This window comes from Ciona robusta, chromosome 6 (assembly GCF_009617815.1).
Source record: "Ciona robusta chromosome 6, ASM961781v2".
Lineage (NCBI taxonomy): Eukaryota > Metazoa > Chordata > Ascidiacea > Phlebobranchia > Cionidae > Ciona > Ciona robusta.
In genome coordinates, this window is record NC_143240.1 from 4,392,948 (window position 1) to 4,411,221 (window position 18,274).

Here is an 18,274-nt window from a genome sequence, read left to right on the forward strand (position 1 = left end):
AATGAAATTTTAGTGGAAAAATGTTAAAACAAATGTAGGTTATTTTATTGATAGAGCAGAAGGTCATGGGTGTTGTTGTTGAGTGTCTCTGAATGGGGCCATGACACTGGTTTAGGCCATACAGGGTCACCAAGGTTTGGGAGTTAAGAGCCCATGTTCCCAATATATGTATTTCTATTATTTTTAGATATCCTAACTGTGATTGCAAGAGACCTTGGACAAGCTATTATAAAAGCAGAGCCAAGCATGTTTGCCAGCTGTTACACTTGTTACTGTTATACTACAGTATCATGTTCAAATTGCTTGTTGGGTTCTAGTGGAGAATCTTCCCCCCCCCCACCTTATTTGCTAACCACTAACCCCTAGGTTAGGGGGTTAGGTGTTGATGGTTAGGGGGTTAGGTGTTGATGGTTAGGGGGTTAGGTGTTGATGGTTAGGGGGTTAGGTGTTGATGGTTAGGGGGTTAGGTGTTGATGGTTAGGGGGTTAGTGGTTCTAGGGGTTAGTAGTTAGTGGTTAGCAAATAAGGTGGGGGGACGATTCTTTACTAGCACCCCTTGTTATTGCAGCTCAGTAGGTATATGGTTGACTTAGCAAAAAGATAGCAATTAAAAGCAGAATATGTTTTAAAATGACCAAAGCAGCATTCTGGTATATAGCAAAAAAAGGTTTGTGGTTTATGTAGATTAATGTTTTGTAACTTTGTGTTTGCTGCAAAACAGTGGGTGCTTTACAGTGTAATCATAATTTACTTGTTAACGAAGAATGTGTTTGGAAGTTAGTATTACCTGTCAGTACGGTAAGACTAACCTATTAATACTTTAAATATGTTTTCGATTATGATATACTGCTTAAAGGCTAATTATCTGTATGCATACATACTTGTATTTTGGCTTTTACAATATTTTAACGCCATATTTAGGTTGTTTTTATCAGATCAAATGACACTTAATGTAATAATGTGTGGTATGATGCACAGTGGGGCAATAGATACTGGTACAGTGTATCTTATGTAAGACACAATAATGCAATGGTAAGATCATCCGCGTGTATAGAATGATTGTAACACCCCATGTCTAGCTATAAACATATCTTTTTATCTGTGGGGTAAGATGGTCATTCACTCAAATAAAGACGACCTTAATAGGACGTTAAACGTCCGTCGCAAAATTTTTACCGGGAGAGCTAAAATACAAGTATAATAATATGCATGACAGCAACAGTATATACTACTTCTGCATGACAGCAACAGTATATACTACTTCTGCATGACAGCAACAGTATATACTACTTCTGCATGACAGCAACAGTATATACTACTTCTGCATGACAGCAACAGTATATACTACTTCTGCATGACAGCAACAGTATATACTACTTCTGCATGACAGCAACAGTATATACTACTTCTGCATGACAGCAACAGTATATACTACTTCTGCATGACAGCAACAGTATATACTACTTCTGCATGACAGCAACAGTATATACTACTTCTGCATGACAGCAACAGTATATACTACTTCTGCATGACAGCAACAGTATATACTACTTCTGCATGACAGCAACAGTATATACTACTTCTGCATGACAGCAACAGTATATACTACTTCTGCATGACAGCAACAGTATATACTACTTCTGCATGACAGCAACAGTATATACTACTTCTGCATGACAGCAACAGTATATACTACTTCTGCATGACAGCAACAGTATATACTACTTCTGCATGACAGCAACAGTATATACTACTTCTGCATGACAGCAACAGTATATACTACTTCTGCATGACAGCAACAGTATATACTACTTCTGCATGACAGCAACAGTATATACTACTTCTGCATGACAGCAACAGTATATACTACTTCTGCATGACAGCAACAGTATATACTACTTCTGCATGACAGCAACAGTATATACTACTTCTGCATGACAGCAACAGTATATACTACTTCTGCATGACAGCAACAGTATATACTACTTCTAACTGTATGTCGTCTTTATATTCACCGTCATGTTTGAAAGTGCTAGTGTAGACCACTCTGCTAGCAGAGTTGTGAATATAAATATTATATGAAACATGAACCTGGTAATGTCCTCTCGAAATTAAATCCAAGTTATTTTGAAATGAAAAAGTTTACTGACGCCAGAAATACTTTGTACAAAAGAAAGCGTTGAATCCTAGATTTCCAAGAAAGGCAATGAATGTGAAGAGAAGAACTTATTGGGAGATGATTGTTTAACTGGTTTGAAAGTTAGATGCAAAATTACAATCACAGAAAGCTGTATATACATACCAATACAGAAGATTAGGAAAAGGTCTGCTGTAAATATGCCATTTTATAAGTGATAATATGACAGTTTTTTGGTAAGTTTGTTTACAGTTAATCTTGCTTATTTGTAGGGACATCTTCAGTAGTACAATATGAATAGGGTTGGAAGTTTGTTATGATTTTGAGCAGATTTGATTCGGCACTTCACGTCGAAAAAGGAGTATGTGAGGTTCTGTGAGTGGAATATTGTTAACACAGTGCGTCAGTTATTTATTGCAAGAAAAGTTTGCGAATTAGAAAGTTTGGGGTGATGGATATGTATGTTCTATTCTATATGAGTGGGGTTTAATGGTGAGGCACCTTAATATTTAGGATGTAGATCTATTACCCCAACACCAAGGGTGTTACCATCTAGACCTTACCAGATGTTAAACCTAACTTATTTTTCCTTGTATGATCGTTATAACACTGGTAATCTGTTTTATACAGCTCATGCCCGCTTACAAGTTACAGCGTATGAAACTTATTTATCCTCACCATGGCGGGGCAATGACAGTCGTTATAACACAGGTGTTCGGTTTTAAACACCTCGTGCCTGCTTACAAGTTACCATGTATGTAACTTTGTGCTTAATATATACCAACAACAAAGCAATTACCAGGTTCATGTTTCATATAATGGATCCACCCCTGGCTTTGTTGAACGCCCAAGCTTCTCCATTCAGCTTCCGACATCAGGTGAGATTTGGGGACCAATTTGCTCAGTTCTCTTGGCAACATGACGTGTCTGTGACATCATAGAGGGTTAAATGAATATATATATAAATTTTTGCTGCCAGGCACTCATTTGTGGATGTAAATAATGTCACCAATGAGATGAATCAAATAATGAATTAAATTTCTGTGGGAGAAGTTTTATTTCTACACCCTGTTTAAACTGTAAAACCATAGGTTTGCTTTCAATTTTAATTAAAGTTTACAGGAGAATTACTGTTGGGCCTTTAATAAAAAAGAAGAAAAAAGTTCAATTATGTTACTGGTGAATTTCTGTCTAAAACAATCATAAAACATGTTGATGTCTCTTTAATCTTCGGTAGAATAATGTAAAGATTATATATATACCTGTATTCGTATCTGTCATCAAAGTATTTGTCCGAGTAGTAAATATCGTTGGCCGACATTTTTACTTCGTTATATTTTTACGGGAAATAAAGCAACAGGCAGCTTTTTGATCACAATGCGTGAACAACGCTCAAAAGAAAATATGCAGCAACTAATCGTTTATTTTGCCTGTAAACGTAAAGTTAAAAACGTGAACATAATATCGGCCGCGCCTTGCTTTACCCCTAACAAAATACACACTAAATGTTCGCTAAGACAACGAAAACCTGCTACTGTCTATTCTGTACTATATGTGGACACTATCTAAGTCAAAACTGACAGAAAAACTGATGTAGAAGACTGGAAAACTCGAGAAATTTCTAAAAAGTTCGATGCAAACCGCGAAAATAAGTAAGAATTCTTAAATATCCGCTCTAAATAAACTCGCGCTCTGATTGGTCGGGATGAAACACGTGACCGCGTTTTCGTTAACACAGAAATCTTAACATGGCATTTTTGGGGGCGATTTGCGACGTTTGGCGCACAAATGCAAGAATTCAAGGATTTTTTTACGAATTTCGTTGTGTTATTGAATATAATGATGTTCAAACTACATTACAGGTATACTTTTGTGACACATAGTTAATATTTTTTTGATTAAGTTTAATATTTTAGTAATTAATAAAACTGTAACAGTATGCAAACACAGTGAGTTAAATATTAACTTAACTGGCTAACCGCCAAATAGATAACAAGCTATTTCGATGGTCAATATTGTGTGATAACCAAAACCAGGTCATGTCTGCTTATCCACACACTGCAATAGCTTCAACAACTCAACTGTGGTCTGTGGGCATTTGAGTGGCAACCATGGATAAGTCACTCAAGTTCCCATCCACGAGGATATAAATCACCAAACCAACCAAAAGTCATGGCTGCTTATCCACACACTGCAATAGCTTTAGCAACTCGACCGTGGGCATTTGAGTGGCAACCATGGATAAGTCACTCAAGTTCCCACCCACGAGGATATAAATGACCAAACCAACCAAAAGTCATGTCTGCTTATCCACACACTGCAATAGCTTCAGCAGCTCGACTGTGAGCATGGGAGTGGCAACTATATCACCCTCCTCATAAATCCAATTACTAAACAAGTCTTTCCAAAACACCCACAGATTCATACTCTTTCAATGATTTGAAACATCATAAAATCAACATCAGACTTACAACGGGCCCTGCAGTAACACCACAAGTCGAAAAACAGATATTTTTCCAGGTATTTCTATTTATACAAATAACAAAACTGCGACAAAGTACTTCACAGAAGCAATCTTTATTGGAATGCATGTTTTTAAATTTTGCATATTTGGCGACATTGTGTTTTAATTTTAGCAGCAACCATATACGTATATGCATCGTATTAAAGCAATATGATCTGTATTAAGTTATGGGCTTAGATCTGAATGCTGATAAAATGAAATAATAAAAGAAATTTAATAAGTTTAACGACAGTATGAGATCTACTATAAAAATGTCTTTAAAAACAAAAATAATACCTACTTCTTTAAAGTTCAGCAAAACTGTGTTGTAGCGGTTATCTATTTAAAGTTTAATTTTGCAAAAAAATTGTTTATTTTATGATAAAACAATAGCAATTGTTATTCACTAAAGCCCCCTATGACATCATAACCATGCATTTCGAATTGAAACTTTTTTCCGTCTTCTCACACAGACTACTATTGGTTGTAGTAACAATATAACTGCAGCCAGTAATAAGCAAGTACCAGCTATATAGAATGAGGTGTCGTAAGAGTTTGAAACATCTGACATCCAACCTGCATTTATAAAAATGAGTATTTTTTTTATTTAGTGCATGGTCCACCATGTCCACTATGTGTTTTATAAAAAGTATGCATGGGATTTTACAGTTTAATATATGAATGAATGTAACTTACTTTATCCTCGCGTGGCCGGAAAACGACAGTCGTTATAACACGGGTTTAACACCTCGTGCCAGCTTACGAGTTACCATGTATGTTACTTTGTGAGTGATTATTTTTTTGGGATTTTTTATTTTATTTTTTTTTATGTATGGCTGATAATTTGGACAACCCATTAGTGACCACTGGGTTGGAGCAATTGCCGTTAAGTGTCTTGCCCAAGGACACATACGCCCACAATCGTAGCAGCGACGCGCCTTGAACCCATTACCTCTGGGTTACAGGCAGGCGCGCTAACCACTATGCCACGGTGCCGGGTAATAAAACTGTATATAAACTTGACTGATTAAAAACATTTAAATATGCTTTTTCATAAACCTGCAGAATGCACTATAGCAGTGACTGACTAAATATAACGGAACTTGTATACCAGATAAACTACTAAAGATTAATTTAAAAAAACGAATTTAAAAAGAGAGAATAATTTATTTAAATATATCTATTATCTAGTTCTCACCCACTATCGGGGGGCCTAAGTAAACCCCCAGCCCCTCCCCAGCCAACATTAACCCATAAGCAAGTGTGAAGGTTTCTTCCCCTAGTAGCTTAGATGGTATAACCATCATAAGGCCATAACTACCACTCAGGAATCCAAAGGAAATGGCAAACAAGCTGAGGGACCAGAGCTGAGTGCATAGAGGGCTAAGGAGGGTGGATATCCCGAATAGAATCTGAAATTTATATTTATTTTTAGTTATTTACAAAAAGGGGATTGCAGAAAAGAGAAAACTTAAGTTTCAGATATAACAGATAGGATTTGAAATTTGAATTTATTTTGGATGTAAGATTTAAATTGTAGATATAAGTTAAGTGAGTATTTTAAGTAAGGAGAAAAATATAACATACACTTGCGATTTTTTTGTTGACAGTCTGGCAGTGTATTTTTGAGTAAAATACAAGTAATAAACATTGTGTATTTTTTTTAATCAGTTTATATTGGTAAAGGTTTCAGGTAAAAAAAGAATAAAAGGAGTAAGGACAAAAAGCGAAACCAGAGCTCTCATTACTGGACAAAAAAAGCAAAATTATGGATAAGGTTTTATTATTTGTGTTATAATTTAGCCCTTCTCAACCCCTGGGTCACCATTTGATTTGGGTCGCCTACTACAGTGGTTCACAATCCCTTGTAATACTTTTTATAATACATTATAATACACAAGGACATAGGGCAGTTCTAACTAGTAGCATACATAGTTTCTCAGTGTGGGTGTTGGAGTAATGGGCCTAAACCCGAGGTCCTCCGACAAGGACCTCACCCATATAGAATAGAACCGAGGAAATAAATAGCCAGCAGTTCAGTTTGAAATATTGATTTGAATAAAACATAGATATCACCTGAGCAGCAACAAACACATTGAAAGTAGAAAGGTCAAACAGAGTGCATATTATCCCGAATACAGCTTTACCAACTGCATTTGAGACGCCTAACATAGAAATAAGAAAAGCCCCTTCATGAACCCCTGTGAAAATAAGTTGTGGTTAACTTTATGTAATAAGAGTGAACTAAAATTTTAATTACCCTACTAATTCAAAATTATTTTTAAAAATTCCAATTGTAATAGTTAGGTAAATTAAAATTTGATTACCCAATTAAGTCAAAATATTAAAAAAATACTTCAAAACCTAAATTTGTTTAAATAAACAAATATGAAATGGATGTCCGAAAAAAATATTTGAGTTTTATGTATTTTTAGATACAGAAAGAAGAACTAGTAAATTTTAGAAAAAAAAAAAAAATTAAAAAAAAAACAACAAAACATAAAAAAAGCAAACATATAGAATTTTTGTAAATAACCCCACTGGGCCTTGAACCCATTAACCTTAGGTTTTGCTTACCGAGCATTAGGGCTCTTTCAGGTAAATGAACATAAGGCACAAACTGTGTCAACCAGGACAAGAAATCGCTAAAAAATAGAATCCAAAATGTTGGGTCCTTCAGTAATGTTTTCGTTTTCTCTGACAATCTGGAATAACTTAATTAAGTGTGTGTTGTATTCTATATGGGTGAGGTCCTACAGCTACAACCTATTAGTGACCACTGGGTTGGAGCAATGTCCTTTTAGTGTTTTGCCCAAGGACACATGTGCCTACCAGTGTCGAGCATTGAACCCGGTATCCTTGGGTGCTTAACCAATGCACTATATAAGTGATATCCCCACAATTCTGTTCCCACAGCTAAAACAGTGAACTATATACTATATACAGATAGTTAAATTTCAGGCGTGGTGCATGAAATATCAAATATAGGCATATAGTACTGTGGGGTAAGATGGGTTACTGTAAGCACATAATATCCCATATTTCCCAATTCGGTTTGCAATAATTAACAACGCTTCTTTAGAGTCGTGGGACTACGTTTATATAATAAATGTAAATATTCTTTGTTAACTATCAAATGGGACGATAAAAGAGAATCAAAACATGTCCCATCCTACCCCACCCTACCATACGCATCAAATGACATAATTACTTCATTTTAGCCCGTATAACTTGTATCGTGCTTCGACGTCTGTCGTTACGTTTCTCTTGCGCCAACTCCAGTTCTTTATGTGGTAACACTTGTAATATTTCAGTGTCGCAGTTTTCGTTGCAATTGGTGGAGCCATTCACCCTATGTACAGTGTTCTGTAATATACCATAGTTTTATCTCTTGAAAATTAAGTTCGTTAAAACAACGAAGGTATAAAACAGCAAAACGTTCGGTGCAGCTTTAATGATATGATATTATATAACGATTATAATATTATTAGAGGGGTGAAGTGGTTGTTGGGTGGGAGAAGGTGGGACACCTATAGCACATAGTATCCAAATGTCTGATTGTGTTTTAAACAATTAACAACGGTCTATGGGAGTCGTGAGGATTTAGTTTTATAATTCATTGAATGTTCTTTGTTTACTACCAAATGGGACGCGAAAATAGATCAAAAAAGTGTCCCATCTCCCCCACCCTAATATAAGTCTTCTTTAACTTTGTACAACGCAGGTCATCCTAGATATATCTAAGTTTGTGTGTCTTACGTCATTGATGAATACGTCATAATTATTTCGACGTGTTTGTAGAATAAGCAATTATGGTTCCGACGAAGCGGCGTTTGTTACGTCACTATATACGTGTTTCAGAATTTTAAAACATTTTTTTGTTTGACAATATTGTTCGATTGTTGCTTACAATTATTGCTTCATAATTTGTACAACCCATTAGTGACCACTGAGTTGCCCAAGGACACATACGCCCACAGTGGTAACAGCGTCAAGCCTCGAACCCGAAACCTCTAGGCTAAAAGCAGACGCGATAAACAACGCGGTTATTCGTTTGTTACGTACAATTAGGCGTACCTACACCATTGTTAATCATTGTTACGTCATAACCAACTATAAGTTCTACCTGATTACCAGGTCATGTGATCGCCAATTCCATATGACGTCATAGTGACGTAATTGCTCAGGTTCCATCATGAGAAGACCGCATATGATGACGTTCAACTGCAACCCACCAATCAAAAGTAAGGAACCCTATGACGTAGTTAAATTTAATATGACGTCACACGTGTGTTTAAAAATGTAAAAAGGTCACGTGGTAAAATCGATCATGCAGAAAAAAATTATTTATTTGAGAGAACGTAAGAAAAAAGTTAAAAATGCGAGAGAACGTGAGAAAAAGTTTTGTAACCCACCTTCCACGTGTATTGCTCGACGAAAATATTTTGTAAGAATCCAAATAAAAAAGCTCCAACTCCCACCCCGCTGGAACCAACCCCCATCGCTAAGGGGCGCTGTTTGTCGAAGTATTGGCTTAGGGAAACCACCGCTGCTAAATTCGCGACTCCGCCAGCGCCACCTAACAGAAATAAAAATATGTAAATATAAAAATAAGAATGAATGTGATTTGTTTTATCCTCGCGTGGCTGGAAAACGACAGTCGTTATAACACAGGTGTTTTGTTTTATACACCTTGTGTCAGCTTACAAGTTACCATATATGTAACTTTTTGGTAATTGTTTTTATGTATGGCTGACAAGTGAGACAACCCATTAGTGACCACTGGGTCGGGGTGGCGCTGACCCAGTTACCACACACTGGGTAGGAATGTTATTTTCTTCATCACTTTTGCCCAAGGACACTTACGCCCACAATGGTAGCAGCGTCGAGCCTCGAACCCATAAACTCTGGGCTATATACATGCGCTAATGATTTACAACATAATCAACCAACTAGGTTATAATGGTCATAAATATAAACTTTCAAAGGCCTTGAAAGCAAATAACAATAAACTTGTTTAAACAACCCCCAAATTTCCGCGAGATTTACGAGTCAACTATGACTAATACTGTTGACAACGCAGTACGACACAAGTGTTCAGCATATTTAAAAAAAATAAAAACAAAAAAAAATCTTTTAAAATAAGAATAATATTTTTTTTTTGTGGAAAAATAGATTTTTTTTTAAATATTCGGCAACACTGTTCTTGTGTGTTGGCTATACACTAGTAAAAGATAAGACAACATCAGTGCGGTTTTTGCTGACTTCACAATGCGGTTTTACCTGCTACAACACCGAAGCTTACACATAAGAATGGGATCCCGGTGGCAAATGAACTTATTATTAACGCCGTTGCCAGGACAACACCACTGGCGACGATAATTTGACGACAGTTGAAACGGTCGAGAAGAGCGCTGCCAACTGGACCTAAAAATATTTTGTAATAAATTTATGAATAGATAAAAATGACAAGTTAGGCCTCGTCGTAGGACCTCCCCCTATATAGAATTGATATCAATACAAAACGTTTCAAAAGTTTATTTGTACGTGGGTGTCTAAATTATAGCAAGACTTTAGGGTACACTGAGTCAATCAACTCTGGCCTAAATCCCAGGTCATGTCGCTGTTAGACCTCGCCCATATAAGATATATCGCCTAAATTAAAGTAGGGTGGGGGAAGATGGGACACCTGTTCATTCTATTTTCTCGGTCAATTTGGTAGTAAATAAAAAACATTCAAAAAAATATAAAACCGTATTCTCACGACTCCTATTGACCGTTGTTAATTGTTTAAAACACGATCAGGATATTTAGACATTATGTGCTAAAGGTGTCCTGTCTTCATCCACCCTACTAAATATTTTATTTGACCAATACCAACGGGTTAAAGGCAAAATAAATTTGCCAAACGAGGTTTATTTAATGTCTGGCAGCCCGGCTATATTTATCGTATTGTACTTGGCGATAATGATAACAATATTTGAGCTAGGACAGATACAATAACGGTAAAACGACGGACGGTTTGGCGGTATTTGGCGCTTGTTTAAAGTATGTACTGTACAGGCCTGTATCTTACAATTTATAGCTTGATTTCCTGACTGTTTTATTGAGTACGGGCATTATAATAATACACCCCTGCTCGTGCCTTGTTTATTTTAGAGGCTGATTGCTGCAAAGTGATGCAGAAAATAAAATTCCTAAATACAGTAGGGTGGGGGGAGATGAGACATGTTTTAACTATTTTTTCTCGTCCCATTTGGTAGTAAACAAAGAAAATGCAAAGAATTATAAAACTGTTTCCTCAAGACTCCCATAGACCGTTGTTAATTGTTTAAAACACTATCAGGATATTTGGATATTATGTGCTAAAGGTGTCCCATCTTCCCCCACCCTACTATATGCAAATATGTTAAAACATATGTAGGTTATTTTATTGACGGAGCAGGGGCCCACGGGTGTTGGTGTCTGTGAAAGGGGCAACGAACCATGAAAGGTTGAGAATCCCTGGTTTAGGCAATACAGAGTAATAAAAATACGACTGGTTAAGTGAACTTGCTTTGTGACGTTTCAATATATATTTAAACCGAACAAAGGCCTGTATGACGAACAGTGCCATATTATGACGTATTGGTTCCTCATGTCCAATGATAAAGTTTTATGTTTGTTTTGTGAATGGGTCAGGCCCTGACCGTCAGGGTATTGTTACAACTGAATCTTGGGAATGATAAATGTACCGTTGCACAGAGCTTTTAGCGGCGTTTACACTACAGCCCAGCTCGCCTCGACATAAATAAAAAACAAAGAAATATCTACACCCAGCATTGTTCAGCGCAAGTCAGCGTAGATATTTCTTTGTTTGTTCCTTCAACAAATACATACAATTTTCTCTAATGCCCTTTTGAATTCTAACACATGTCTTACTAAAGCAGAGGTGTCTGTGTGTTTAATGAGCCTTGAACGGGTTTGACTTTTAATGCGGTTGTTTCAACGGCTGTAATATAACTTACGTCATACACTGAGCTCGCCGCAGACATTTAACTCTCATGGGAAACCAATGTAAAGTGAGCTTTAAGGCGTAAACAATTTGTAATGATTCGTAAATTGGGTAAGATTTAAACCTAAAACCTCTGATTCTCCAACCCTGGCCTGGATTCGAATCCAGGATCCCTGGTTCTCCAACCCTAGCCTGAATTCGAACCCAGGATCTCTGGTTCTCCAACCCTGGCCTGAATTCGAACCCAGGATCCCTGGTTCTCCAACCCTGACCTGGATTCGAACCCAGGATCCCTTGTTCATAATTTTCATAACATAAATACTCATAACCCTTGAACCATTAATTCTAACTTGACAGCGAGCATGAGGTGTGCAACTATCGCGAGGCACCAGACATGTTGTCATAATTAACATACAGCGCTAGAGCTCAAGGCATTAATTACAGACACCAGAAAACTGTAGGATTTCCGGCGTCTGTTGTTGCTTAGTCTGTTTACAAACTGCAGAATATCGAAGCGTAAACAGACAATACAATGCTGGAGTGTTATATACATATATGAGTGTGTGTGTTGGTATACCGTTATCGTGTTTCCTAATCATATTTATAACAATTAACAACGCTATTTTAGAGTCGTAAGGATACGTTTATATAAATATTCTTTGTTTACTACCAAATGAGGCGATAAAGGAGATTGAAAACATGAGCCATCTTACCCCAACATACTGTACCATTTTACCCCAACTACTATAATAGCGAATATAATTTATAAAGTTTCGATTTCAACACAACATACACGCATGATATCGCGCACGACTTCAGGTTTACTTTAAGGACCGCAAGATAGTTTTAAATACCGTCATCCCCGCTTTAGGTAATACTGCTGTAGTTGCAGAAGTGTGTAGGCGATAATAGGCCGAAATACGATACTTTGATGTAAACACGCCATAATACCTACACATAACTGTGGGGTAAGATGGGACATATGATATCCCATATTTCCTAAACGAGTTTTGAACAATTAAGAACACTATTTTGGAGTCGTGAGAATACGGTTTTTAATCTTGTAAATATTCTGTATTTGTTACCAAATGGGACGATAAAAGAAAATGAAAATCTAAACCATCTTGCCCCATCTTATTTTACTATACAAAACGAGTTAATGGGTTAATTCCATTAAAAAATACATCACATTCAAACGCACTAAAAGGCGGCTACTGTATATATAACACAAGTTAATGGATAAAACCCATTAGAAAACCTCACCCATTAACAGCGTTGTGCCTGCCGCTATAGAGCCAATCCATGCCGTCTCCCCACGGCCTGACCCGAAGTCATTAAGCCATTGTATATACAAAACACCCACAGAGAACAAAGATCCAAATACCAGCATACGAATCACGAACGAGCATGCCAACACGACCCATCTATATTTTAACCTCTCCGCTTCAGAAGGCCTAACTATGTATCTCTGCATCTGTCTTGCCATAGTTTTGTATGTAGCTGCCTATAGCTGTAGTCTTATGTTGCTTTGAATAAGTTTTAAACTTGTTTTCTTCGTCTGAGATGACATATATAATTTATGAGTTGTGGTTCGGCCCATACAGCGATACAATACAAACCCAGACCGGATTTGCGCCTTCTTCTTGCGCTCTCTCGTTTTGTGGAAAACTTCTCTTTTTTTGCAAAACGAGAGAACCACATGGACAACTGTGACCCAACAAAATATTTGCGTTCGCTCTTTACCGACCTCAACTGGTGAGAACTTCTTTATTTTGTTAGTCGTTTGGTGACGCTAAAAAGTAAAGCGACGCAAAATTTAAACGCAGTCTAAAGTAGAACAGTTCCGGGTTCAAGGCTTGTCGCGGCTACCATTGTGGGTGTATGTTTTCTTGAGACACTTAACGGCAATTGCTCCAACCCAGTGGTCACTAATGGGTTGTCCAAATTATCAGCCATACAAAAAACAATTCTAAAATAGTGTATTCTAGAATCCCATTTATCGTACCTATAAACGTAATATTTTTAATGTTCAGCCTTTTTACCAATATTCAACAAAAACAAACAAGAAATTCTGATTTTATCACTTATTCTTTGATCTTTACAACTCCGTTTGTTTTATTCAATGACGTAACAATCGATAATCTGTATTTAATTGTTACGAAACAATGAAACACGACGAATGATAAATGCCTCAAGCAAAAACTGGAACAATATCGATTGTGACATCATGATACCGAATGTTACGTCATGCCGTAAGTGCGCGATGTCGGTACACTGTTCGTCGTTTATATCTTGCGAGATAGGGGTTGTAATAGGTCAACTAAAATGACTCAGATGGTAGCACCCTGGATGTTGGGGTAATGGGGCAACTCTGGTCTAAACCCCAGGTCCCATGGGGTAGCACGATGTAGGGCCTCACATATATATATAGAATAGAATAATTTCACAAAACAGTTCTACATTATCGTCTACCTCAACTGTTTTCAAAACCGGAAGGCACCCCTAGGTTCGAACCCCGGCCTAGGTAGACAATTTGACACCAATACTCTTCAATCCACATTATAGACTGATTAGTATTCCTTTAAGCCAGTATTTGATACGGGGATTAACCGAAATCGATACTCGATATAACTTGAGCATAAATATTAATCGAAAGAGAGCGAACGACGCGGCGCACGCGAAAAAGGCGACGTCTCGAAGCCGCTGAATTATTTATAAACCTTCAAAACAGTGCAGTCGGTTATACAGAGTGTTCGCTTCAGTTAAAACCGAGCTTTCTATTCTAGAACACGAGAATAATTCCTCGTATTTTAAACAATGCATATTTGTTTGTTTATGTTATAATGCAAAAATAGTTTTGCATTTTATGTTGTTGCTGCCAGGTGTATTATAAATACGAAAGGGTATTTCAGCAATTGTAAAAATGCAGATTTTATTGTTTATTGTTTTGTATAGTGCCATAATAATTTTGCAATTTTTAGAATATTTTTGCACTTTTTATGAAAGAGCTCTTCCGGCAATTGTTTACTTTGTGATCTTAAAGGACCGACTTTTCGTCCAAAATACTGATCATGCCAAAGTCCCTTTTTATTGTTTGGGAATTTCAGCATTGATTTGCATTTTTACTCTGTTAATAAAACGGTTTAACTGACAGACGTGTTGTAATTATAAAACAGCTCTTTTGGTATAATGTAGAGATAGAAGTACCAGATTATAAAAAATATGGTTACGGTTTTAGTTATTTTTTTGCAGCTTTTTAGGGGATTTTATTTCAATGTTATTTTTTGCAGATTTTTTTTATTATTTTTGTCTTATACAATCATTTAGGAACAGTTTTAAGTTTTACTTTACCGTTTTTTGGTTTATTTTGGAAAATTTTATTTTTTTTGCAGCTTTTGATTCTCTTGGAGTCTGGAATTATAGGATCGTGACGTCACAATAAATCGCGTTCTCGTAAAATTGATTCGAATTAATCCCGGCTGGTCGACTGTTACGTCACAAAGCCTCTAACTCTGACAGATGTCAGCTCGATTTCTGACGAAACAACCATTATTGTGACGTAGACGTGACGTAACAGACGATGCTGGTCTTTGTTTGTTTCATATATTGGATCATATTTGGTATTGTGACGTCACAGAGCAACGATGCGCCATACTTCACTAATGGTTGGCATTGGCAATTTTCTGAAGGCGACGTCATTGGTAAGTGTTTATTGTTGCGTCATAATTAACCTATTGTTACGTGATTCTTGAATACATTTGAATAGAAGACAGATGCCGTTCAAGGCGAAATAGCGATTACACCAATCTTGGACTTGATTTTCGAATCTTCCAACTTCATAAGCATATAACGTAACCTAATGTTGCGTAACCAATATCATTGTGACGTTTTATCCTTCAATGGAATGGTATGTGACGTCACAGACAAATGATTCCAGAGTAATTATGAATATTGACCGATCAATTGTTGCAACGTCGCAAAATATCCCATGAATAATTGATCTAAGTATCTGTTGTAAGTCGTCGTGTTTCCCCAACGCGTAATCTTGGCGGCGTTTGGAGTTTGAAAACGAAAATTTCATGTATATAGTAGGGTGGGGTAAGGTGGGACACCTTTTTAACACATTATATCCAAATATCCTCATCGTGTTTTAAACAACTAACAACAGCCTACGGGAGTCGTGAGGATACGGTTTTATAATTTATTGAATGTTCTTTGTTTACTACCAAATGGGTCGAGAAAATAGAATGTAAAGGTGTTCCATCTTACCCCAACCTACTATAAATGAAAGGGTTTGGTATTAAAAGATAAAATAGTTCACCAAAGAGTGTGTGCCATGTACGTGGTATAAATGCCTTCCTTAGGTTTTTAAAATTAAACCCACGGTAAATTCACGCAACAGTAACAACAAACTAAGACATATTCTGGCGTTTTTTACTGTGGTCTTAAAAAGGACCAATGTTTCGTCTGCCATACGGTGTGTTCTTGTACAAGACACTTAACAAAACCCTAATGATGTTTTGGCGTATGGCATTTAAAACGTTGGTGTAATAAAAAAAAATGGAGTAAAAATATTTTTATCAGAAGAGATTTTGTTAATCTTAAAGAATTCTTGCTAATTACAAAGTTAAACAAGGTAAAAATATTAGGCAAAATTACTTTTAATTTAAATATTTTATTTTATTTTTGTTCTATTTTAAAAGTTCACCACCATAATTCAGTGACGTCATTCGTGATGTCATTTCCGCTACATTAAACCGATGCCATTAACGTCGTTTCGCGTTAAATGGGGTTCTAACAAGGGTTCACCAGGCAGGCGACTATTTGGATGGCGATAAAAACGACACTTTGTGACTTTACTTGATGAATGGGAACTTTTAAGCGGCGTTTACAGCGTAGCTCGCCTCGGTGTAAAAAGAATAAACAAAGTAATATCTACACCCAGCGTTGCTCAGCGTAGGTCAGCGTATTTTTTTTGTTCTTTTTACACCGAGGCAAGCGACACTGTAGTGTAAACGTCGCTTAAAAGAACAAACAAAGAAATATCTACGCTGACCTGCGCTGAACAACACTGGGTGTAGATATTTTATTGTTTGTTCTTTTTACACCGAGGGAGCTACGTCACAGCTAGTGACGTCATGGATAATTCCCCCCCCCCAATATTTAGACCTCCACTTTCCATTATCTTGATATCGAACGTTCAATTCAAATCATTCATCGAAACCTTTAACGTCTGTTACGTCACAACCACCTACTTGAACAACTGATATAATGGTTCCTGTGATGTCACAATGGATGTTTGCTCATATTAAAACTAGAATAAAATTAAACAAACATTTTTTTACACAAGAGTTATTTCAAATGATGTTTTAAATATACTACCACGGGGAAAGATGAATCGTGTACCATTTTTCCAACCTACTATACCTGCAGTGTTAAATACAGTACTGGGGGTAAGATGGAACATGTACCTTGTTGCCCCAACCTCTTATACAAGTTACGCCAATAACATAAGCCTATGCTTAACTTATGCATAACTTCATTATCATTATTCATGACGTCATAAGCACTATATAATTTAATTATGACGTCACATAGGTTCGCAACCTCGCTCTGCCATTTCCGGTCAAACCGTTCAACTGTTGGCTGGCGACGAAAGGTCACGACCCTTGACCTTTAGGGTCAAAGGTGACATCGGGTTGAGATATTTTACAGTGGATTCGAAAACCGGGGTTGTCAAACTGAGAAAGCAATTTGACCGCGAGGTTCGTAGTTTGTGTTTGTTTGGTGCTTATTATGTGCTATACATATAGTAGGGTGGGGTAAGATGGGACATAAACAATTAACAAACAATTAACAATAACAACGGTCTATGGGAGTCGTGGTTTTATAATTCTTTGCATGTTCTTTGTTTACTACTGAATGGGCCGAGAAAATATAAATAAAAGGTGTCCCATCTTCCCCATAAATATAAATATGCGTGTGTGTGTTTATTCACATACTGCACCAATATATTACCAATTTTATGGATTCTACCAATTTTAAACAACTTTAAAACAATTGTAGCAAAAACTAACCATTTTTAAACAATATTAGCGTAAGTTTTTAACCAAAAATACTTAACAGTTATCAAAATGTTATCATTACACTAACTTATACCTTTGGCCGTGTATTGCTTTATTTGTTACGTCATTTAGATGACGTAAATAATGTCTAATATGACGTCATTCTTGCGTAATCACCCATGACCCAAGTTTTCCATTAAGAGCTTGTCAGTTGTAACCAGATTAACATCAGATTATCGATTTAGGGGAAGTCCGGTTCATTAATCGAATATTTTGACAGAATGTTTTAAATTTTGGCTTTTTGTGACGTAGCCGTCTCAAAGCGAGCTACGCTGTAGTGTCAACGCCGCTTAAAAGAACAAACAAAGAAATATCGCTTTAAAATGTCGACGTCACAAAAATACTAAAATTTGAACAATTCGCCAAAAATAATTTTACAAATAGTTTTGATTAACCAATACTTTATACTACAGGTAGCAAGCATGTACAAAGCACAATTCAGCGTTAGTAATGGAGTCTATGAGGTAATAATTCATTTCTTTATGACGTAATATTCACCATTAATGTCTCTATTA

At 36.6% G+C, this 18,274-nt stretch overlaps 3 protein-coding genes across 5 annotated transcripts in view; 1 reads left to right on the forward strand and 2 right to left on the reverse strand.

Annotated features, from left to right (window-relative positions):
• Window positions 1-2,122: 2,122 nt before the first annotated feature.
• On the reverse strand, window positions 2,123-3,699 carry LOC149735157 (cyclin-dependent kinases regulatory subunit-like). Its single transcript, XM_089879433.1, has 3 exons — window positions 3,400-3,699; window positions 2,937-3,064; window positions 2,123-2,510 (listed from the first exon to the last, which is right to left on the reverse strand). The coding sequence occupies exons 1-3, from the start codon at window positions 3,456-3,458 to the stop codon at window positions 2,452-2,454; spliced, it is 246 nt and encodes an 81-aa protein (XP_089735559.1). The 5' UTR covers window positions 3,459-3,699; the 3' UTR covers window positions 2,123-2,451.
• Window positions 3,700-4,695: 996 nt separating this feature from the next.
• Window positions 4,696-13,256, reverse strand: LOC149735158 (monocarboxylate transporter 9-like). 2 transcript variants are annotated; one of them, XM_089879400.1, is made up of 9 exons: window positions 12,898-13,256; window positions 9,924-10,067; window positions 9,056-9,219; window positions 8,767-8,894; window positions 7,852-7,992; window positions 7,218-7,345; window positions 6,717-6,841; window positions 5,839-6,052; window positions 4,696-5,216 (listed from the first exon to the last, which is right to left on the reverse strand). In XM_089879400.1, exons 1-9 carry the CDS (start codon window positions 13,118-13,120, stop codon window positions 5,065-5,067), a joined length of 1,419 nt encoding a protein of 472 aa, XP_089735526.1. In that variant the 5' UTR covers window positions 13,121-13,256; the 3' UTR covers window positions 4,696-5,064. The 2 variants fall into 2 exon arrangements, with proteins under 2 accessions (XP_089735526.1, XP_089735525.1); XM_089879399.1 differs by having other exon boundaries at window positions 7,852-8,006; window positions 8,775-8,894; window positions 12,898-13,255.
• Window positions 8,774-18,274, forward strand: part of LOC149735159 (cadherin-23-like) — a 48,515-nt gene continuing 39,014 nt past the window's right edge. For both annotated transcript variants that reach the window (XM_089879352.1, XM_089879354.1), the window contains exons 1-4: window positions 8,774-8,884; window positions 15,027-15,335; window positions 17,233-17,399; window positions 18,173-18,223. In XM_089879352.1, the coding sequence (XP_089735478.1) occupies window positions 15,215-15,335; window positions 17,233-17,399; window positions 18,173-18,223 (339 nt within the window). In that variant the 5' untranslated portion in view covers window positions 8,774-8,884; window positions 15,027-15,214. The remainder of the gene's footprint in view (window positions 8,885-15,026; window positions 15,336-17,232; window positions 17,400-18,172; window positions 18,224-18,274) is intronic.

What these genes read in the sequence shown, in the direction of transcription:
- LOC149735157 (XM_089879433.1), bottom strand. Translation starts at nt 3,458, where the DNA reads ATGTCGGCCAACGATATTTACTACTCGGACAAATACTTTGATGACAGA. An exon ending in GATGACAGATACGAATACAG is followed by an intron (nt 3,065 to 3,399) that starts GTATATATATAA and finishes ATGATGTCACAG; the next exon opens with ACACGTCATGTTGCCAAGAG. An exon ending in TTATATGAAACATGAACCTG is followed by an intron (nt 2,511 to 2,936) that starts GTAATTGCTTTG and finishes TTCCACTCACAG; the next exon opens with AACCTCACATACTCCTTTTT.
- LOC149735158 (XM_089879399.1), bottom strand. Translation starts at nt 13,120, where the DNA reads ATGGCAAGACAGATGCAGAGATACATAGTTAGGCCTTCTGAAGCGGAG. An exon ending in AGGCACAACGCTGTTAATGG is followed by an intron (nt 10,068 to 12,897) that starts GTGAGGTTTTCT and finishes AAATATTTTTAG; the next exon opens with GTCCAGTTGGCAGCGCTCTT. An exon ending in GTTATACGGGCTAAAATGAA is followed by an intron (nt 7,346 to 7,851) that starts GTAATTATGTCA and finishes AAGTTATTCCAG; the next exon opens with ATTGTCAGAGAAAACGAAAA.